At 39.4% G+C, this 23,896-nt stretch overlaps 1 protein-coding gene and 1 long non-coding RNA gene across 6 annotated transcripts in view; one reads left to right on the plus strand and one right to left on the minus strand.

Annotated features, from left to right (window-relative positions):
* gabra1 (gamma-aminobutyric acid type A receptor subunit alpha1) overlaps positions 1-12,223 on the plus strand; it is a 28,221-nt gene extending 15,998 nt beyond the window's left edge. For all 5 annotated transcript variants that reach the window (XM_069539603.1, XM_069539604.1, XM_020097013.2 and 2 more), the window contains 2 exons: positions 7,228-7,430; positions 8,112-12,223. In XM_069539603.1, coding sequence (XP_069395704.1) covers positions 7,228-7,430; positions 8,112-8,432 — 524 coding nt within the window. In that variant the 3' untranslated portion in view covers positions 8,433-12,223. The remainder of the gene's footprint in view (positions 1-7,227; positions 7,431-8,111) is intronic.
* The window catches only part of LOC109635834 (uncharacterized), a 278,978-nt gene that overhangs the window by 3,390 nt on the left and 251,692 nt on the right, over positions 1-23,896 (minus strand). The gene's annotated exons all lie outside the window — the stretch shown is intronic.

Raw genomic sequence — 23,896 nt, forward strand, 5'->3', positions numbered from 1 at the left:
GACTTGTGGGCAAATGTGAATTTAATAAGAGTCCCAACCTAATGTCTTTTCATCCAGTGCTTGTGCTCTGTCACAAATTATTAGGTAAGCAAACGTTTTTTGATAAATGATGAAATTAATTCAAATTTTTATTATAGGGGACTCGCTGTGAGGAATGGGGACAAGCATTAATCATGACGGTCATTAATTAAATCTTCAAAGGGAATATAAGAGTTTGAATCCATCACTGATGAAAAACCCCCTTCTCCCTTCATAACATCATTTTTTTTATTCCACCACTGTCCTCCAGTGGTAACACAACTCCATCTTGCCTCCAAGTTGAAAAATAATGTTCAAGTACTGTAGCATTTTATAAAAATATCCTGCTATGCTAAAAAGTAATGAAGAGCAGCTACACAAAGACACTAAATGATCAAGACTTGTCATTTGAACAAATATGTGAATGAAACCAATGATGTTACATATTTCATATCCACAGAATAAAGACTGCAGGGGAGCGAGCAAAAGACCTTAGTGGAAAATAGCACCTGAAAGAAAATATGGCTCTTTTATATAATATATTTACCACAGGAGCAATGACTAAACTCTGCACATGCACTGTAATCATTCCTCCAGCAGACACATATTCACAGCTTGGTTTCTCTTTGTTTTCATTTCAGCACAACACAATATTAATCTATCACATAGTGCACTGATACCAATAATACACAAGCAGTCACTGTGATATTGTCTTAGTACTACAGATGTGATCAGATTTATATTTTCAACACAGATGTTCGATGCTGACAGAGACCCCCCGCCAACATGTACAAACAAAGCATCGAGAACACAGTTTAAGTTACATTATGTGACTATGAAGCACAGCCTCTGCACTAAATATTTCCCCTAAAGCCTGCCCTGTAGATGAATAGGCAATTTAAAAACACAGCAGTGGGTAGAGTTATCTTATTTATCATTGTGCCGATTAAAAGGCTGATTAGTTTATAGCTAGTTCGGTGTACTGGAAAACTGTTGGCTTATTTATTTATTTGCAGTCCAAATGAAAAGCAAAAGAAAACAGCCACTGATGGTGCTGATATGAAGCTCTGTTTTCCTCCCCCCACTCTCCCTTCCCCCGTCTCCCCCGTCTCCCCCTCTCCGACTCTAAGCTGTCAGGGACAAGATTGCTTCCTTCTCCCCACTTTGAGAGCGATTGGATGGGTATTTATTGGTTCTCCCATGATGGTGTTTAATGTATCTGCTCATTAAGGAATAAAACCCTGTGTGTGTGTGTGTCTGTGTGTGTGTGTGTGAGTGAACTGGATGTGTATGTACACAAATGTGAGCATGTGTGGTAGTCATTGGATATATATGTTCGCTATATGTTGGTTGTGTGCCAGTGGGTGCTCGTAAATTAATGATTACTAGGTGACAACACTGCACTGTGCTGCTATGTACTCTGTGTGTGTGTGTGTGTCTGTGTGTGTGTGTGTGTGTGTGTGTGTGTCACAGCTGTGGAGCCGGAACACTTATTTAATTCAACTGTCAATCAACATGCCAATTTGTTTCTTCACTAATGTAAATCAAAGGTGACGTAGCTGAAGATATTGTGCCTCTCAGTCGCCCCCCCTCCCTCCTGAGGCTTCAGTTATTGATAAGGCCTGCATTAATGAGTAGCCACAGCACTGTGGGGAGATGTTGACAGATATCCAACAAAGACAGCTTCTCCCCTGGGACCGGTTGAGAGGAAAATGAAAAGTTGCTTGACAACTCCCAACACCCCAGCCGTGTTCATTCATCAGCAGTACTTAGGCTCCTAGATACGACTCGGCTGCACTCAGTTAGAGTTATCGGCATAAGATCCAGTTGATCATCCACGTGTCCCCATAAAAACACAAATCCTGGAAATGAGATTTACATCCGGGAACACTATAAAAATGCCATTTTATATTGAAGTGTTTAGTGCACACAAAATGTTCACATGGAGACTAAGTCAGAATTGTGTTAGCATAGTGTTCCATTTGTTTTCACCACAAAATGAATAAAAACAACTAAAATAGCGTAATACGTTTTTATGGATACGTTAAGGTTTGGTATGTAGAGATATAGTGGAGATCAAGATGGAACATTTTGATAATAAATATTTCATATTTCAGTATTTCTTGAAATCCTTTTCCTAACATCCAATAAGGGTCTCTCCTGTCAAAGTGCCTGTTAAAAGGGATTTTTTTCCTCCAGTGTGGCTAAGTGCATGGTCACTCATTGTGGGAAATATATATATCTCTATAACAATGTAAGTTCTTGCCCTTCCTATGTAAAGTGCTTTGGGAAAGTATATGTTGTGATTTGGCGCCATGCAAATAAAACTGAATTGAAATTAATTGAGAGCCCTGCATTTGAACAGCCACCCCAGCGTCTTCTAAAAGCTTTCTTACAGGCTCTGACATTGCATTTCCATCTTTGCAAAAGCATGGCAGGTATTATCTGTGCCATCATTGTTCAGGAGCAGTGGTGCGTGAACATATAGTTCAATTACAGCAACCCTATCACAAGGTCTTCTTTAGCAACCTGCCTCGATGCAGGTTTATAAAAGTATGTGTTCTTTAAATGAGCACACGTCCCACTTCACAATAAACTTTTGACCTCATCCCAGATTTTAATTGTCAAGATAGATTTATTGTGACTCAGTCAAAACATTGTCAGAAGCAAATTTCTGTCTAGAATTAGGAGGAATTGAAGCAGAGGAAGAGAGGGAAGAGAAGAGAGAGAGAGTGCAGACATTTTCCTGTAAGCTTACTCTCCCCCACAAAGATGTGTCTGCGGTTTGGCCGTGGTCCAGTCGCTGAGTAGTGGAGTTGCCTGAGATTGGTCAGATTAGCTGAAGCCTGTCATTGAAGGATTGTCAATCAGATGCTGACGTTGGAGCACTTTATAATGAGAGTGATCAATTACATTAATAGCAATAAAAAAAAATACTTTTCACCATATGATGAAAAATTTTGTTCGACCCTAAAGGACAAACAAAGTTGAGCCCATTCATTTATTTTTATCTACGTCTGGAGCAATTCATCTTCTGATCCACAGGCTGCTAAAGACAGTCGAGCACTAAAACTCCATCAGACTGATCACACCGACTGACATTAAATCAAAACTCTATACGCTTCACCTGATTGTGTCAGAAACTCATTAACCAAGTGGATATTTTCTTCCCGTTATTCTTTAAAAATGCACATTGGGCAATTTTCCGACATTAAGTCATGTAAAACTTTTCCTTTGCTGAGGCTGCAGTGATGTGTCTGCCTCACCTTGTTATTGATCACCTTAAATCTATAATTTAATTTCACCATATTTGCATTTTTGCATCATCTTTCTCCAAAGATTGTTTTATTATGTATTTATTTTATATATGTGTATCTGAGAGTGAATCCACAAATAGGGGCTAAAATCTTATTAGAAGATATGTATCATATAAATCAAGTGTCGCTGATTGTGCAAACTGAGCTAAATTGAGTGGAAGGGACTTTCCAGAATTGAGTTACTCCGCTATTAATCCAGTTAGAACTTTCCAGATCAGTGACTTTGTTCATTAACAGCCCTCAAAGCCTCAAGTCTATTAGTTACAACATGTCAAATGGAGTCATTTAAACCGAGCTCTTGAGTCATGTTCTAATGAATCAACTCGCTTATGTTCTAAATGATTCCTAAGCAGAGCTGTCACTGGACGGACACAAAGGGGTGATCGTTCACGGGCGATGGGAAACACAAACCTGGCTGCCCACCTTTACACACATATACATGCAGATGATTGTAAAAGATAAAACTCAAACACATTAGTGTGCACACGACAAAGCTTTGAAATTAGAAAAAAAAAAATCTTCTCTCATGGTATTAAGACGTTGGAGGAGGTGGAAGACGTGTTTCCATGACAACAGAGCTTATCAAACACAGTAAAGTATATATGTTTCCAAGCATCGGGATGCTTTTATAAGGACTTGTGTAATACCCAGTGGTGCTGCCTTTATCATCCTCTAGTAAATTGAACTGATTTACAGGCAAACAAAATACAGGTTAAACACTGTAATGTGATAACTTCATTCACAGTCTTTCATACCTTTCTACTGCTGCACCTCACATGTCTCTAAATGCTTATACAGGCTTTCATCCTCCCCTGGACATATATATAGATTTTCTAGTTGTTCCCAATAACAGCTGTCCTTTTGAATACTTGTTCATCTTTCTTAGCTCTGTAGTCCACAAGGACAGTCGCACTGAATGTGAGCTGTCTCTTTTGTGCTCCAGCACCTGCCGAGGCCATGAGTATGCATAATTGCTGGCGAAATCACTTCGCGCTGGCTGTGCTCCAACGGAGACTATTCTGGCACCCACCTCATAAAGCAGTGACACCTTAATGCTAATGTTGCACTCCAGCAGAAATCTTAACACGCTGCTGTCAAACTTAAAATGGCATCAACTTTGGTTGTCATAGATATTGTAGAGAAAGCACATGATCAGGACAAAAAGAAAATGAGAGGTATTGGAACATTTTCAGGCGGCTCCAGTGTTTGGATTTTCGCCCGTGTTAAGCACAGCATGAGATTTGTTTTTTGTGGGATGTAGAAAACAAATCGTCTCACCGAACAGAGAATATTAATGATTTGCATTTTGTTTAAAAAGCTGCGTCCCATTTCCTCATTTATCTTGAACAAATTAGCTGTATATGAATATAAATCTGAGCTGAGATAGAGGCGTTTGAAAATCTGGTATGAAAACATGAGTAAGCATGACTTAATATTTCCATATCTCCTGCTGCCATGCACCCCCATAACAATGCAATGCCCTACTTAGCAGTGGGTGGGGTGCGGAACAAGGTGTGGATTTTATGACATCACATGACAGTATTATCAAACTGACTATAGCATAAAAATGGTTTTCAGGCTTTACACCTCAGTGTCTGAATTCAACTGTGGCTACCTTTATCCTTCACATCCTCCCTCTCCATCTGTGCACATCACATAAGCAGGAGGTCGAGCTGTGTTGAGGATGTTTAATTGGAATCATAATTCATATTTTTCATTTGTTCAAGCTGTACTAAGTGCAGTTGTAGTATGTGCGATGATTAAGCAAGTGTTGCTCTTAATAATTCCTGTGTCCTTTTTTTAATCCATTTAAACTGACTATCTATCCGAGACCTTTTCTAAATGACCATGCGATGAAAATTTCAACAACAAATTATTTCAGAATAAATATCTTTGACCTACTTTGTTATTCCCCTGGAGACATCACGAACACCAGGAATATATGACCACGCACCCTCTGTACCTAATATTCAGATGCAGTGAATCCATCAGAGGTTTCTTGTTGGCTTATGGCTAATGGCCAATCATTTATTTGGCTCTGACTAATGAGAACGTAATAATCATCCTTTATGCTTCATGTCACAGCACCAGAGTCAACAATGCCAAAACCATGTGAAAAGGGAGTGGGAGGATGAGGAGTCAGTGATTCATCTCTTAACACTTCAGTAGAACAGAGGAGGAAGAGTCCATAAATCTGAGGGGGAACAGGACACGTGTAATAACTTAGTATTAGCTGTGTTTGCAGTTCGGAGGTGGTGGACGCAATAACAGAAACATTACATAACGATAAGTTAATATAATCCACTTGAATCTCTTGAAACTATTGTTGATTCTGCTGAGCAAATATAACAGGGTCACCATGTGGCAACCGTTGTTTTACACTAACTCTTTGTAAATAATTAAAAAGCCGATAGAAAAAGAACTATAGAATTAAGTTAAGCACCAATTAAGCAGCTTTGTCTGAGGTCTTTCAGAGGCAGGAGAGTCGGCACATGGATTGATGGTTAGTTCGTCACAAACATGACAAAACTGAGAAAGTTTGAAGTCGAGAAAAGTCATAACAATCAAGTGAATAGAAGGAAACACTGACAGAGAGGAGCAGTGGTGATAAATAGATCCTAACAGTACTGACTGACAGTTGAATAAACAACTCTCTGATATAGTCATTGCAGATATTGAGCCATATTCTTCACAGAGCTAGTTTTTCATTTCAGTTGTTAGCTGTTCCCGTCGAGCCTCTGCAGGGTGGCCTCTTCTTTTCTCATATTTTAATCAAAAAAAGATTTTCTTTCATCTTCTTGAATATTATTTAGAGTAAACTTGATTGTCTGGATCAACAAAGGCTTGGAAAGTCACACTGAAAGTTAAAAGTTGAAAAGTTGGCTCAGAATTGAGAGAAGGACAACTCAGACAAGATCGTCTTCTGATGTTCAGAATAAATCTTAAGAAGCGGATAAGAAGATGTTTCTTTGGATCTATTCAACATTAAAGTGTGTATGTGAGGCTATCATGTACATGTGTGTACTGTATATGAACATCTTTCTGCACACACAGCATGTGTGTGGGAGGGTCCTCTTTGCATTTTTCATAGTTCCTGTTCAAGCCAGCTGTTCTTCACCTCCCCACATCATAGCCCGGGCTGAATTGTTGGAGTGATTGCTCCTTAGGCTGATGTTATTTGGTGTGTAAACATCTGCAGTAGCCTGTTCTGTGATGAGCACCGCATTGTTAGCTGCGCTGTGACCCAGTTCTTCTCCCTCTCTGTGCAGGGTCTTAGCTTTCAGAAGCTAATGTTGCATTTGATTTTCCAGGACTGGCATGCACTCCTTATTTCAGGCACCTTGGACAAAGACTGTTTACTGTGATTTATTTTATTGTGAGTGCTTTGGCGCTGGTGTGGAGGTCAAATTAAGTGAGAAAGCCTATTTTTTTCCTGCTGTTAATCAGCAGCAGTATCTCTGAGGCTATAACTGCATCTCTAAGCTGCAGCCGTAGAGATCTCTACCTTTCGAGTCTATTAAAAGCACAAGCTGCAAGAGTGCTCACATAGATTAATGTGAGTGAACTGCAGGCTCATTGGATTTATTAATATATATAAAAAACACTTTTCATGCACAATATGATGTCCCTATATCATGGTACCTTCCTCATTCAGCATTTTAGCAAATACTTTGAATTTACTGCAAAAGGGTAGCTTATGTCAACAGTAAATTCACTTTTACAGCACATCACTCCTCTAGAAATGTTTTATGTCATAAACATTCATGAGGTTGGACGTTTCCAGAAACCGATTTTTATTTATCTATGGAGAGATACACCGGTGAGTGTGATGATAGCAGCTATATGATCTTAGATGTGCTAACTATGTATTGATCTTTGTATTTACCTGCAGGAGTGACCACTGTCCTGACCATGACCACACTCAGTATCAGTGCCAGGAACTCTCTCCCTAAAGTGGCCTATGCCACAGCTATGGATTGGTTCATCGCTGTCTGCTATGCATTCGTCTTCTCGGCCCTCATCGAGTTTGCCACAGTCAACTACTTCACCAAGAGGGGTTACGCCTGGGATGGAAAAAGTGTGGTGCCAGAAAAGGTATGTGAGGCCCCTCTTTTATAATGTCTACCTACAAACACAGAGAAAACCAACAAAAGCTTTGACATACTATGGCTTGTAGCTGTTATATGGCACGTGACTGTGTTTCCAGGAATTAGATGAACTCCTAATAAGACCTGACACCAGTCACAGAAAATAAATGTTAAAAATTACATGTATGGAGTCCTGTTTACAATTTTGCACCAGGAGAGTTAGCACTTAGCTGCAGAGGGAGAAAGGCCAAGGCAGGGAACATTCAGTTGTTTTCACAAGCTCATCTCATAGAAAATGCAATTTGAGTAACATGACATGAACATGAATAGTTTAGTGTTCATCTTGTGCTTTCTGCTCCACTTGTCTCAATGCTACAGTTAGCAGCGCAGAGCTTTCCCTGCTCTCCAGCATTTAAAAAAAAAAAAAATAGGAGTTAATATTAATTCTTAGATTGCTGAGGTTAATGTTTATATTTAGAAATGCAATTTTATATGGTGGTGAGGAAATAACAATTCTCAGCGTAATATGGATAATTTTTACAGAATGGCCACCAGGCTGCTGAATGACACATTCACTTTTGTAATTTTGTAAAATATACAAATATATATGTATAGTCAAAGCTTTAACTCGAAGTCTTTGTCCTTTTTTTTTCTTTTCCAAATATTTTCCCCACAAAAACAAAATCAGCAAAAGAAGAAGAAGGAGTCCCTCCTCAAGAAGAACAACACCACAGCCTACCCAGCTGCCACTGCTACAGCCTTCGCGCCCAATATTGCCAGGGACCCTGGATTGGCCACTATTGCCAAAAGCGCACCGCCACCCCCAACCGAGCCCAAGGAGGAGCCAAAGCCCAAACCTCCAGAGGCCAAGAAAACATTTAACAGTGTGAGCAAGATAGACAGGATTGCCAGAATAGCCTTCCCCCTGCTCTTTGGAACCTTTAACTTGGTCTACTGGGCAACCTACTTGAATAAGAAGCCCAAACTGCAGGGAATGAATCCACACTAATCCATGTTTCATTCCTTTTAAATTATATCTGTAATTATTTCACTTTCTTTCTTATTCCTCCTAAAAAAAAAAATGTTTATTTTCAGACAAACATGGTGTCCATGCTGGTTTGAATTCCCAGTCGTTGCATTGCTTCTATGTTTACCTAAATTTTGAAGATTTTGAAAAAAGAAAATAGAGGGGAAAAAAGAAGGATAACAATACTGACTTTTGAGAGGGTGTTGTTCAGCTCTGGGACAATGCTACCAAGAAAATACTAATATAAACATATAGCCAAGAGAATGCTATTCTACAACTGCACATAACCCAAACCTGTTTTCTTTTGTTTCTGCTTTTTTCTATTTTATTTAAACATGGTATCACAGACAGGGAAAAACATATTTGTGTATATGCATGGGCAAGGCATCATATTGTTTACGTTAAAAATGTATTTATAATACTGATCAACATTGACTGATGGCTTAGTTTATTTGATATCAGAAGCAAAATGCTACGCTCAGTCTTTGTCAAAATATCTTCCATCCTCTAGTAGATGTTTTATGAGGTTGATTATTTCATTCTTCAAAATATGTTAGGGTTTCTGCAATAGCAATAAAACATGTCTCAGTGGACACACCATTTATTTAGGGATAAAAAAATACAAAAATCCAATCATCTCTGTGCTCACCATTGAAAATATTTATTTCCTTTCAAAGCATTGTAAATATAATCAAGTGTTAGAGATGTCAATATTATGTTTAAGCTTTGCAAAATGTAACTAAAGGGTATGTTTATTGAAAACATGGAAAAGTAAACTTTTTTATTTTCATTTTGTTTTGATTTTGTTTATGATACTTTCTACAAAAAGAGTATATACTGGTCTAATTCACGCTTAAGTGACTGTTTCTCACCAAGTTAGCGTTTCCATTCAAAGCTGCTTTCACGATGAAGTAAAATATTGTTCAACTGTGTGTTTGTGTATACACTGATGGCAACAACAGCAACATCACCGGTGTAAAACTGAGATTGACTAGTTATGAGTAAGAATGTAAAAAAAAAAAAGAATCATCTCAAATCTTGGAGTGCATTTTACATTTAGAATTAAAACACGTATTATTTACTTATTTTGTTTGGTTTTTTTGAGTATTTATGACACGGCCTCGTTTTAACGCCATTTATCGCGGAGTACAGTTAGCATCGCTTAAAGAGGAATGGGGCACACTGAGAAGGTAGTGCCTTTTACCGATTTACCGAGTTGAAGGTGTGATGGCTGTTACTTTGCTTATCGATGGCGCATCTGTATTTTCCATCCCATTGTTTCCCCCGACTGTGTCTCCCTTCAGCCGAAAATTTAAAACATAACACTCAGAAAGTACCAGCTACACTGCCTTCAGTATCACATGGCCGTTTGGACTCATTTGTTGCTGCTTGTTGGTGAGCAACAGCGAGAGACAGGGACAGAGACAGAAAGAGACAAAGAGAGGGAGGAGACATTGAGTTGAAGTGGCACTGTAATCTTACTTTAGCCGGCGCTGTGTTTTCGCACAGAGGACTTGTCTTGTAGTTCTACGATAGTGACGAAGATGAATATATTTTTGTAGCATGATGTCAATCCCCCTTCCAAGAAAAAAAACAACAGAAACTAACGCAAATGTAAAAAGCTTTTGTTTTTTTTTGTCTTGAACATTGCTTGCTCTTTTTTTTTTCTTTAATTCTTAGAAAAGACACGCTTTAGAGAAACACTTCTTCTCTGATGTGGCACGTTAAAGTTTCTGAACGGTCCATTTTAAATTATGTTAATGTAGCAATATTAATGAGCAAGGGCTTTTCTTAGGAACTGAACCTGACACTCAGTCTGGGGGTGATATCCATTGTAGCTTTACATTGACCCCTCGTACTTGTAGTTGCATCAGTATGCTGTACATAGAGATCAAACTAATTATTTAGATTTACTCAATGTATCAAACGCATTGCGCGCACATCCGGGGTTCAGAAGCATTTGGCTGCCGCTTTATCTTTGTTCTGCAAAATCTCCACATTCCTCGCCATAGAGTGGGGGTGCATTGTATTGCATTATGGGCTCTGGGCGTGCTTTTTTTTGGAATATGTTTTACAGGGCACTGAACAGGCCAAAAGCATGAAAGAACTCTCTGTGTGTTTGTGCACTGAGGTGAAGAGATCACACTATCGCCAGAGGGTAACAAAAAGACATTGGTGGTTGTTGCTATTGTTATGATTTGCATCATCATTATGGCTAATACTGAACCTGTCCCCTAATGGCAGACGTCTTTGCAGGCTTACGCCAGCTGTCTACTGTTCACAGCCACTTAACCTACAAGCAGAGGGTCAAGGAACTGCAGAAGTTCAGGGTGAAGAGTTGTATAAAGATATTTGAATTCTAAACTATTGTATGTATGTTTATTATCATGAAGAAAAAATATATATACATATGTAAAATACATAATGCATACAGTATTTGATTATATTAATGAAGATATTAGCTAAGATGATGATGAATATTGTTTGTATTATCAACCTATTGTTATGCATTTTGCACATTTAGAAGAACAATAACATTTACATTTATGTAGTCAGCTTTGTGCTATGCAAGGACAGCTTCAAACCACGTCATCGACCTTCTCTCCCTGATCATTGTGTTTCAGATTCCCAAGCTATTATAAAAAAAAAAAGAAATTAAAAAAAGCTTGGCTTTTATATCAGCTGTGCAAACCATTAGCTTTTTTTGTTTTGTTTTCCAACCATGGCTAAACAGGGTGACGACAAAGAAAAAAGTGGATTATCTCTTTTGTTTGCGCTTTGGATTTTTTCGATGGTTGAGGAGAAAATGTCTTTCATTGTTGATTGCACTTTTTCCTCTAGGGACATGCAATAAAGTGACTGGACTGAGATACCAGGAGAAAAACTATAACAAGATCACCTTGTTGATAATATTTCTGTTCACTCTTTGAGTTTGTTTGTCATTACAGATATTGAGGCAGATGAAATGTTATTTTGCAAAATGGATCTTTTTTTTTCTGCTTTCCAAAGCTCAATGATAAAAACAGGGAGCGCCAGAGAGTTTGATTTTGAGAAGAGAAAAGTGAGTTTTGTACACTTTTCTGCTGGGAATGTTTTTGATACGCCCCCTATCTTGCACTCCAAGCAGGATCAAAAACAGATGCCATAGACCATTTACAGATATACATTGAGCCAGGTCTGGTTTTGCTACACTACGCTCCAGAGAGAGGGAATGTGAAATATGAGGCACAGTGCAATCATGAGCTTCCAACTTTTACCTTCACACTCATATGCAGAGCACCCATGTAAATATCACATTTGTAGGCACGTCACTCATTTGTTTCCTTATGTTTGATGCAATGTCCATTGCAGTTCTCAGCAGCACTTGCTTTTCAACACTGAGTTTTTGGTTATTCCTAAATACCTACTGGAGTTTTTTCTTGTATTTTTATCAAGCAAAATATGTTCTGATTTTCACTGAAATGTAAAAAAATACTAATTTTCTAAAGCACAAAAGTTGATAACGGTAAGAGAAATTAGAGATTAGAGACTGTATACACACGGACACGGACATTGACAACCATACACTTTCACGATGCACACAAACATACATACCTGCATACTGTACACAGGAATGTGTTTGAGTTCAGTGACACGGACTAAGGGTTCTGATGGATGTAGATGAAACGGTGAACCTTCTGTAAATGTTTTCTTTTGTTTCTTTTGGTTATGATATGGCCCTGTAGAATCTGATTCTCTGCATTAGACTTTAAATAAAAAGAAAACAAAGTGAAGTCTTGCCTATCCCTGTGTCCTTGTGCTACAGATTTGCCAGACAGAGATGTATGTCTTTGTCTGGTCCGTTTGAAGTTCACTGATCATAAGTGAAAAAAAATGTCCATTTAAATGTGCTATATCAATTTTGTATTTTAAAACACAGACGAAGATTTTTATTCGGACCGAGATTAGACTGAAGAATTGTTCCTCAGTCAGTCAGTCCAGCACTTCGCAACAACTTTTACATGGGTTGCCATAGAATTTCATTCAGGCAGGCATGTGTTTCCCAAAGGCTGAATCCCTCTGACTTTGGGGATCCCCAATCTTTTGCTGAAGTGCCACAGCTCAAAGTCTTCATCATCCAGTGAGATATCTTCAAAATCTACCATATAGACCGAAGGAATTTTAGGACAGATAAACCTCTGAACAGTAAACATGTTGATTATGCTTAAACTTTTCATCTGGTGTCATTATGCGCTTCATGTTTAAAGGTTCAGTGTGTAAGATTAAGTGGCATTTAGTGGAGAAGATGAATGTTGCAGCTGAATGCCCCTCACCTCACCCTCGCTTTCCATGAAACATGAAGAGAACCTGTGGTAGCCTTCAGTTGTCATAAAAACAATAAAGATGTTTAGTTTGGGCTTCTGTTAAAAACATGGCTGCCTCCGTAGAGACGACTCGCTCCTGAAATATAAAGTCCTTACATATATATAAGGGCCAATTCTCAGGTAAAGATAAAAACAATGACACTATTTTACACACTTGTGAAAACATAAAGGGTTATTTCATATAACATTTCTCCCTTTCACCTAAATCTTGTTCTCTGGACCTTAAACACTACCATCACTATAATTTGCTGTAATTTATGTTGTAAACTAATTTGTGAGTGTCTACAAGGTAAAACACTAAACCAAGAATTGGTTACCAAAGATAGCAAACATTATACCATGCATTCGCCTGCTGAAGTAAGTTAAACCACCAGCTAGGCTGCTGTTTGAAGTTTGCCCAATGTATGCTGAAGTCAGAACCCTTGAATCTGTAACCTTAACCATAACCCTAACCCCACACCCCTACCCTTACCTGCATCCAATGTTCTAAAAGATGTTACCCCCTCTTCATTTAACAGCAGTGGTGAGGATAAAAACAGGAGAGGGGATCAGGGAGTTGTATGAAATGCAGCGGCTGTGGTGCGTTCACATTAAGGTGACTGTGGTGCAGCCCTGAACCAACCAACTTTTTAAATCAGTGCAGTCTCCAACGAGCCACAAAGTTCCAGCCGATACAGAGCAAAAATAAAAGCAAATGAAGAACATATGAAAGCTTTAATACTATGATGACTATGATTAGATTTATATATATATATATATATATTATATATATAATTAGTGGTGGTCACAGTGGCTGGATGATGCCTGTCTTCAAGCCATAAAGAAACAGCAGTCCAACCATCTCTCAAACTGACGTCTGAATTTTGTTGCTCATTATTTATCACAATCTTATCTCCTCACTCTTTCCCCTCTTCTTCTCCTGCCTCTTTTCTTAAGCCTCCACCTCATCCCCGTCTTCTCCCACCCTGCCATGAGACTTTAGGTGCAGGGGAACGTGCGCTTCTTCCTTAAAAGCATGTGAGCTGCCAAGCCCTGAGACGGTTATGTAATAAAGCTGCTTCTCGCTTGCAGAAGAGCAGCTAAAGTAGAGGGTTTTTTTCCTCTCTTTCTCTCTGCCTGGTTCTCCTCCTCCTCCTCCCTCTCTCTGTCTGTCACTTTTTAACCTCATAGGCACAGATTACCATGTTTTTTTTTCTTTCGATATGCATTATTAGACATAGTTGAATTTGACAAAAGCATTGTGTGGATAAATATTGGCAGTCTTTTTACGACCGTCTTCTAGTTTTCCTAGAAACTCCATTTAGAGTCTGTCCATGAATCTTGTTTTTGCAGGAATTTATGAAGCTTCAACCAATCCCTTCAACACTTATACTGAAAGACTCGTATTATTTCTCCTATACACAAGGAAGGCAGATGCAATTTAAAACACTGTTGTTTTGCTGCTTTACATCTCTAGTGGCCAAAATAATCACTGATCCGATTGCTTTTCGGGCTTATATATAAATCTGAGTTGGCTGACTACTCCAGTACTGTAGGTGGTGGTAACTAGCGAGCTGATAGATTTGGATCAATTAGGAAAGAGACAGTTAGATATTGTATTGGGCATCTGTAATACATATAAATATAGGTGGTCATCTTTTATCGAATTTTTTGGGAATAAAGGAGGGAGCCTTTTGGGGCATTTATTGTTATAGTGCACCCAAAATGAATTATGTTAGAATAAATGTCGCATCTCGCATACACATATCTTTCTCGTGAAGGTTTACAGAGATAACGAAGGCTTCAGATCAGCCAAAGGGGGGGAGGAGTCACTCTGTCTTTCTCATACATGTCCCAGGTACCTTGTGCTACGTCCAATTCTCAAGGCTCTAAATCCTCAGGCTCTAGCCACATCAGGGGCTCACATCTCCTAAGATAGATTTCTATCAGTTCTCTCCCTGCTTGCTCATTCTTCTGTCCCTTTGCTTCAGCGTCTCACTCTTTTTTTCCATTGCCTACTGTCTCTCTTTCCCCCAATTACCCTTTGGAAGACTCACAGATTACTTGGCCAGGTATCGGGATTTGTGATTTGTTTTTCTCCTTCAGTTGAAATGAATAAATGAATACATACAAAAGATAATTACCTGGTGTTCACTGAAAGAAAATGTTAATGTTATAAAGGTTCTGTGCTCAAGGACACTACTGTTTATATTTTTAACAATATTGTGTTCATGCGCCACAAACTGTTTGAATACAAAAGAATCTACTCACCCTAATATGGTTTTTTTCCCAGGTTATTTTCAAAAAGTCAAATTAGTCATTTATTTTCCTCAGCAGGGCTTAAGAAGTCAATACAGGGTTGGGCTCAAGGCATCCATTTGCATCATGATTTCTGTCCACTGTGAAAAGCTCTTCCTGAACAGAAGCTTGGATCAAAATGAAATGTCTAGTCCATGATGGCAAAATGTCAGGCAGTAGTGTAAGGTGGTGACACCAACCTTTAGAGGAGGAACCCACTGCAGGTTTTTGGTGTATCTGTCCATGTGCTTTCATATTACAGTAGTTGAAAGGAATTAAAACATTAACAACATTTCTGAATAAAGGCAAGTTTTTACCCAAAACATACATTCTTGCCTTTCCACTCCAATATTTATAAAGTCCAGACTCTTCATCTCCTAAATGCACCACTACCAAACTGCTGCTAACTTTGTCTGCAGGTAACTATTTGGTGATGTGTGGAGATCAGAGCCTTGACCCTGCTGAGGCTGGAATTGAGATTAAATAAATCTGTCGACAAGAACAGTGAAGCTGCAGGAAGTATAACCAAAACAATGAGCAAAAAAGGGTCTAAAACACAGAGCTGAGGAGAACTGGAGAACAGAGTTCGTAATTAACTGCAAGTTGATTACCAAGGTTAACTTCTCCCAATACACATGGTCACTTGTTCAAGTTTAATATTTAAGCAAAAGGTTTTTGTTATTTTTTAAAGACTAGGACTTAGGACACTTAAATAAATTATTTTCTGGATTGCTCCAGGGAGAATTCGCCGTCAGGGACTCTCCTCCATGGGGATGGCAAACACCTGTCTGGTGTTTCTAAAAAAAAAACTCCTCACCAGAGAAAAGCAGCGGTTCTACAATGTGAGAGGTGAATTCAGCACATACATCAAACGCTTCTGATTTGACTTCCTGTGCTGTCTTTTCTGTGACATTCAACCGCAAATTGAACTCCTGAACTCATTTCAGCCTCATTGGATGTCGACCCAGTCTCCCTGAGGGGCTCTGTCACACTGCATGAGATTTCCACAAATTACCGGGACACAACACAGCCTCACGTAACGAAAGGATCGACCTCAAATGTGTTTGGATGCAAATGCTACACAAAAAGATGTCCCACTTGAGGGATGTTACTATTTGCATAATGTTGCAACGAACACAGAAAATGGCGTCTCTTAAATATGGTCGGACCAGCTCGTGGGAGCATGAGCGATGCAGACTTTAACCCACAAGCTATTCTTTTGCAATAGGGATAATGTTAGTCACATAATATGACATTTGCAGAGCCACCACAGTGACAGGTTTATCTGAATGAGGTAGTCGTTAAGCCTTGGTTGCAAAATACTGGGCATCAGCTAATAATGGAGGAAGCAGCCAAAGGCAAGACTCGTCAGTCCAGAGGAAAGACGGGGTGATGGCAGGCATAAGAATAGGACATATTCTCCAGGCTATCATGACATCATCAGTGTATAGTCTTTCTTTCTGCAGCTCTCATTAGAATACAAACTTCCTCTTTGTCTTCGCCCTTTTAAATGGACTTTCTCAGACCAGAGCATTTTTTGTGCCTTATCTCCACAGTTCTGTCCTTATCTCACACGGTGTTTTGAAGTTGACATACGGGGTCGGCCTAACCACTGATCTACAATTCAACCACACCATCGGTTTTGACTGCAATTGATGTGTTGTTACTCAGCTCTCCAGGTGGAGTGAAGTCGTGTCAAGATTGAAATGAGGAACGGCAGAGGGCAATCTCAAATAACCAAAGGTGAACTGAGGGTCAAATGAGTGGGGACTGAGTGCAGGGGGGGGGGGGGGGGGGGGGGCTGAGATGATAGACTAACGTGAGGGAGGAGATGATCAACAAGGACAAGTGAAAGTCCAGAGGCAGAGAAAGTCAAAGAAAAAAGAAAAATTGGAAAGGGGGACGTGAAAAGAAGGCAAATGGGAAATACAAGGGTTACTACAGTAGAATGTGAACTATAGGAAGGATTGTGCTATACAGGAGAAGAATTTATATAGGAGGGGTCCCTAGAGAGAAGAAGTAGAATAGGATGAGACTGAGTTGAGAAAATGGCTCAGTAAACCCCAGGACTGATCAGAGAGCTGAGATGTAATAAAGCGTAAAGTCAACTGAAGTAAAACCCAAAGAAACATATTCTAATTACTCATATTCTCAAGTCTCTAATCAGCTTTGCCCTGTTCTTTTCCTCTTTCATCTCGCCATCCTTCACTTCTCAACATCTTATTACCTTTTTTTTTTCCAAAGCTCTGCCTCTTCCATCCTCCTCCACATCTAAAAAATGTGTGATGGACTTTAATAAAATAAAAGCCTCATTGTTATCTAAAAAATGACGTTCCCTGTCCGTGGCCCACACACAGTTTCTATGTAGGGTTGCCTTGTATAACGACACTTACATAACATAATTAAAAGTTGTTGTTTTGCCATCTGAGTACGTTTGTTTACTTTCCACTTGCCGGCCAAGTATCCTGAATGAGGAGAGGCCTTCAGCTTGGTACAATACAGGGTATATTTAATACCAGACAACACAGGAGTGATTTCTATGACTCTCATCACCAAATGTGGCCTGTTCCATTAAAAGGGCTTTAATGTGAAATTAACAGGTTTTCTGATTCCTAACAGATATACCAATTCAACCCCACCAGTTAATAAGAGTCACAGACCAATAGAGGCTTATGGAGCCCCCTGATATTTTGCACCAGTGCTGAAATACAATTAGTTTTGCTCTTGTGAAATAATGGAATGGAATAATAATTACAATAACTGTTGGATGAAGAATCTTTCAAGTTGTACCAACTAAATCGGTACATTCATTAAAATGATGAGCAGAACATCTGTTTGCAGTACATTTCCTGCCATTGTGCGGCTGTATCAAGGTCCCTGTGGATTCGGTGACCATATCTGCAGCATACAATCCATTCTTTGTAGCAATACAACCAGATTTATGTGGAACAAATTTGACCTGTTTGCAGTTTTGAATTCTCTTTATTCCAAACAATGTCCCTGGCTTTAGTTTTGCTGCAGTAAGCTAGTTGGCTCCACAGTCAGTAAACACTGCCTAATTCTTGAAGGTCAAAGTATAAATACTCTTGGATCCGATGTGGACAATGTGTTTGCTTTGTTCAGTGCGAGGCTGTTTGGAACCATTTTTTGGTGGAAATTACTCTCCGTGCAGGGTGTTATCAGAATGTGTGTGCTGTCAGCTGTCTTGTATTAATATAGGCTCCAGTAGGCTTGTATAGTATTGGCCCGATGCAGCTGCTGTGCTGCACCTGTCACAGCTAGAAGGTCTGCTGGGCACCAGGCAAACACACAATTTGTCCACAGGTAGGTATGAAGCTAAAGAACAAAATAGATTTACAGCTTCACCTTGCTCAGTTATGATTCTGTATCAAGTGGTTATTGTGTGTGAAAGTCGATGTTTACATGCTACGCTCATATGTACTTCATGCATTTGTGTGTGCTTGGTGTGTGTGTGTCCTGCCTAAGGCTGTGTTCCTCTCCTTTTCACTCCCATAAATCACGCTGTAAACCCACATTTACCACGGTCAGCTCAAGCATAACCTGGTTTCGGTTCCTCTTTGTCTTGCGCCCCCAGTTCAACCTGAGCACTGTTTCACCCTTCAGGGATTCTATAGGGATCACTCGTGTTCATTCCTCTCTTGTAATATTCACTCAGCATCCCTCTCTTTATTTTCCTCCCCTCCATCTGTTCCCATTCCTCCCAATTTTCCTTCTCTCCTCAAGGCCTTCCGGATGTTCTTTGTCAAAACCAATAGCTGCCACGCATATCTCTAACAAGCTCCGCTGTTCAAAAGGCTATGAAGCTCACTTCTGCTCAGCCACACATTGCCATTCAATCATATCTCGTTTCCATGACTTGCCCCTTTGAAACCATCTATTCTGGGAGGGAAAATGGCTGCTCAAAGGGCACAAGTTCTATCAAATTCAATCACAAGAGCATAACATTTCTTCCCTATCACATTTTCTTCCTCCAGATCATTTTCACTGTGGACTTTCAGAAAGAGTTTTGGCCTGTTTTCTACTGGGGATTACTGCACAGAACTGACTTCCTAAACTGCGACACTGTGCCAGCTGTAACCTTATTAAATGTATTGGCTTGTACATGTACAAAATAAAATTTCCTCATGAGGCCAGTGCTTTTCTAGTCTCAAGAGCATAAATCAATAAAGAACTTACAGGATAACACGGAGTGTGACCGAGGAAGCAGAGTGTGAACCATTAATTGGATGTATAGCTATTCTGTAAGTTCTGTGGTTACGAGGAGAGTCATTTAAAGAAAACCAGACGACTTTTCTGTTGTAATATTTTCACATAGTGTTAAAACGTGGGCTTGTTCAAGAGCCTTTTATCTGTAGATGTATGTGTTGGCTCTCAATCTACTGTGCTGTATATGGTGCAGCACACTGTACGTGCTGCACCATAAATCAAACCGTGATAGACGATGTGCTTTGAATCAACATATGTCACATCACCTCTCAAGGGATTCACAGGATGCTAAAGAATCAATCTACAGTTATAGGTTAGACGTAAATGACGGGGAAGGCAAATGGATCCTGATCAGAAGAGGGGCAAAACAAAGCATATGGTAATGTCCTCCAGTGTGATTCCTAACAGACCAAATAGCAGCTGCATAGTCGGAAGATAATGCTGCAGGTTCAAAATCACGGGGATCAGAGCTTTAGTTGAAAGACTTGGAATTGCGAGCACACACGGACTTCGCAGAAACACATGCCCCACAGATCACGTTTATTATCTCCACCAGGGAAGTTACATTTTCACCCCTGTCCATTTGTTTGATTATTGGTTAGTTGGTTAAAGGTTGGAACATGGGTCAGGAAAGAATCCCTTAACTTTCAGCCTGAATCTGAACAAAGGGGCATCCACACCTTCACCAATAAGTAATGTTTGTATCTTGAAAAAAAATAAAATCATATATAAAAGGGGACTGATATTTTTAAGTGTGTGCATTGTGGTGCTACAAACCTGTAACTGTACCTCTAATGTGTCGCTGAGATTGGATGTGTATTTGAACATGGCGGAATCGGTGTGGAATTTAAAGGGGCTGTTGGCAGATGTATGCATTCTACTGAGTTCCATTCTAGTTGAATTATTTTTTACTTGTATGTAAATATGACCTCATGTTCTGTTGAATGTGAGTTTGGTTATATTAAAGGTTCAGTGTGTAGAATTTAGCGACATCTAGAGGTGAAGTTTCATGTAGCAGCTGAATGCTCCTCATCTCACCCTCCCCTCCCCAACATGAAGGAGAACCTGTGGTGAACTTCAGTTGTCATAAAAACTCAAAAGGTTTTAGTTTGACGACAGTAAAAAAAACATGGAGGCCTGCACAGAGAGGACCCTTCCTCCATGTGATTATAAAGTTTTTAGATATAGAGCTTATTCTGTGGAAAGAAAACAACAATTCAATTTAAAGTTCCACTAAAACCAGTCAGAGCGAGAGAACTGAAGGATTGAACATTGCATCATTTTACAAGGAACTTTGTAGCAGTTCTTGTTCCAAATATACATAATGTGGGCAATCATGTAGATTGTGATTATACGTGTGTGCCAGCTCAGTGTCCTATGTTTTTTGGTTTTTTTGACAGTGGTAATAACATGGAGCTCTGATGGCAGTGAATCAGTGCAGTGTGACACAAACATACAGATGTGGAAGTATAGTCCACTGGTTGTTCTGTCGCCAATGATAAAAATGAAAGACGTTATTTCACAGTAACTGCACTGCACAAGATACCAGTCTTAAAGACCACCCAGGATTCTATCTGTTAGCATCAGATAGAAGTCTGACATTCACAGAGTCCAATTCATTATTTTTTTTAAAGCAGCTTTCCTGAGCAACACTGTCACAATGTTCCAATGTTTGGAGATTCTGAGATTTCAGGATGCAGCGGGCCATTTAGGAAAATATTGGGGAAACATGTCTTCCTTTTTTCAAATACAGATGTAGTACTGTTGTTTAGGGGCAATGACTCCATATTACATGAGGGTATGCCCGAGGCTCTCTCTCATAAGTTCTCCTTCTCAAACACAGAAGAAGCTGGAGGACTTTGAGCTAGTGGGTTCTTCTTTTACTGTCACATTTAAGAAAGTAGAGTATCGGGGCTGCTTCCACACCAAACTGTGTGGTTTGAATGTATACTGTACTGTGCTTGGAATTATATACCTCTCTCTCTCTCACACACACACATACACACACACACACACACACACACACACACACACACACACACACATCACTAATACTGATGCTGAGGTAATTTGTTATTGTTGACATTTGTTCCACCCCCAGGCGATGCATTCTTCCCCTTCAACCAGCCATTATTGTTTTACATTGTGTCATCTGGCGCCCTGACTATACACCCACCACCTAATTATTGTAGATGGATAGATAGATAGATAGATAGATAGATAGATAGATAGATAGATAGATAGATAGATAGATAGTTGTGCTGTAAAAGGAAGAGATATTTGAATGAGGGAAAAACGGTAAGCGTAATAGAGTAAGAGCTTAAGGAACTAATGAGACAGAGAGCGATAGAGAGAGCGATAGAGAGAGCGATAGAGAGAGCGATAGAGAGAGCGATAGAGTGAGCGATAGAGAGAGAGAGAGAGAGAGAGAGAGAGAGAGAAAACGCCTCCATAATTCATCTGCTCATCTCACTGCAGTAGATCCAGCAGGGGGAGGTGTTGCAATATTTGCTTGGTTTCTAGCTGTCTGTTGCAAAAACAGAGACTAACTGCACAATCACATTCAGGGTTACTTATGAATGGATGCAACTTATTTCTCTTCATCTGAGGAGCATTAACCGAACACAACATTCCACAGGGTTCTAAACAGGCGCTTTGGATATTGACTGTGTCTCTCTGTCTCTCTCTAGATATTCACAGCATATATAACTTTCTCCCCTAGGTTTTTGCTCAAGTCCGATTCACTTGGCTGTTGGAAAGAGCTGTTCACAACCATGAAATGTTGTAAACAGCTCAGTTGGGAGGCTCTGACATTTTGTCTGTTTTGACGGCAGGGTGAGAGAGAGAGAGAGAAAGTAGGATATTGAGATGAACCCACGGCACACAGAGCTGTATCTCTCTGTCACACACAATGTGACTGTTGCAGTTTGTTGTCGTCAATTATCGCACAACAAAACAACAATAGAAGGTTTGTGATTATTTTCTCTGTCACACAAAATCAACTCGTGAGTTTTTATGTGCTGCATCCAGGAAAAGCTTTTATTGTTATTTTCAACTCCACATCATGGGCTTCTGTTTTATTAGTAATCTGGTATATCACAACCCCGGGCGGTCCAGGTTTAAATACATCTACCACAGCAGGCTAATGAGACCATGACATTTTTGTGAGGAATGGTGATATAACTCCCAGCCAGCACATATTGGACTCAGAGTTGACAAGATGTGAAAAAGAAAACTCTAATGGGATCTGGGCTGGATTATCTCTTTGGTGGTGCTCTGGGAAGAAAAAGGTTATTTGCTTGATTTGCCATGATTTCTCCAACTGTCTGTGTGATGCACATTCACAAGTTTAATTTGTAACTTGATTAAGCAGAATTCAGGAAACATTAACTTTAATTGTGCTGTAGTCCTGCGTTCAGTTCCAGATACATTTCCGTGAAGGTCTGGAATCTTTAGAAGTTTTTTGTGCAATTAAAATAAATGAAGCAGCTTTGTTATTGTTACTTAAACTGTAAACAGAAAACTGGATGATGATGTCAGTCTGCAGCTCTGATGCCATGTTCTGTCAGAATAGTAGGTTAAAACTCGAGCCATGGCTGTGATATGCCAGCGATCACTCATTGTGAGATGGTCCATGTGCATGATGGTTTTTATTTACATATTTAATCTTTAGCTCTAAATAGATTATTGTTGTTTTCCAAAACTGACCAATGTCAAATCTGTCTCCCTCCCTCCTTTTTCTACACAAGCCTCCAGCTTTCTGGTCCAAATCATGTCACACAGCCAAACTCATATCATTATTGTGTTTGAGTTGTTCATAAGTTGGTGTTCCGTATCACAAGATGCAAAAACAAGCCTCTAGATAAAAACTGGGATCACTTTTAAGACTACTAAAACAAAATTGCCCAGTTTTTCTCTGTAACATAAGAAAAAGTTACATACCAGCTCAAAACAGAAAGTCAGTCTAATCCTTCAATAATAAGATGTTACTATCTGCTTTCTCAAACAGCATAATGTTCATTTCAAATAATTTCCCCATTAAACTTGAATCTGATCCTCAAAACAGTCATAAGAACAAACAGTTCATAACAAATTGCACCTCTTTTTTTCTCTACTGCTTTGATACATTCCTAGAAACACATGGAAGGTCTTGAGAATAATGAGTAGAAAATAAAATGTTTTTGTTATCATATTAACTATTCTATACGATACTTGCCTGGAATTTAAACTAGTTGAAGATTCTCATACATCTTTAAATACTGTTCAGAACCTTTCTGGTCAGACAACCCAGATACTGTGAAAGACTTTGGCAACACTGCAGTGAACATCACCATGAACATGACAATTTCTCTTCACTGTTCCTTCATGTTATATCACACATGGTCACAACATGGCAGCATGTTCCAATTATGTGGTTTCACCTCTTAAACCTCTAGAAGCAAAACACTCCTGCACTGCAATTGTCTTGGGGTAAGAGTGGGGGTTAGCTGTCTGTCTATTCACTTCAGTCTAAACGTTTTCACAAACTGAAGCAGAGTCAAAGTGAAAAAAGTCCGTCCTGAACATAACACACTGAAT

This window comes from Paralichthys olivaceus, chromosome 15 (assembly GCF_024713975.1).
Source record: "Paralichthys olivaceus isolate ysfri-2021 chromosome 15, ASM2471397v2, whole genome shotgun sequence".
NCBI classification, from domain to species: Eukaryota; Metazoa; Chordata; class Actinopteri; order Pleuronectiformes; family Paralichthyidae; genus Paralichthys; species Paralichthys olivaceus.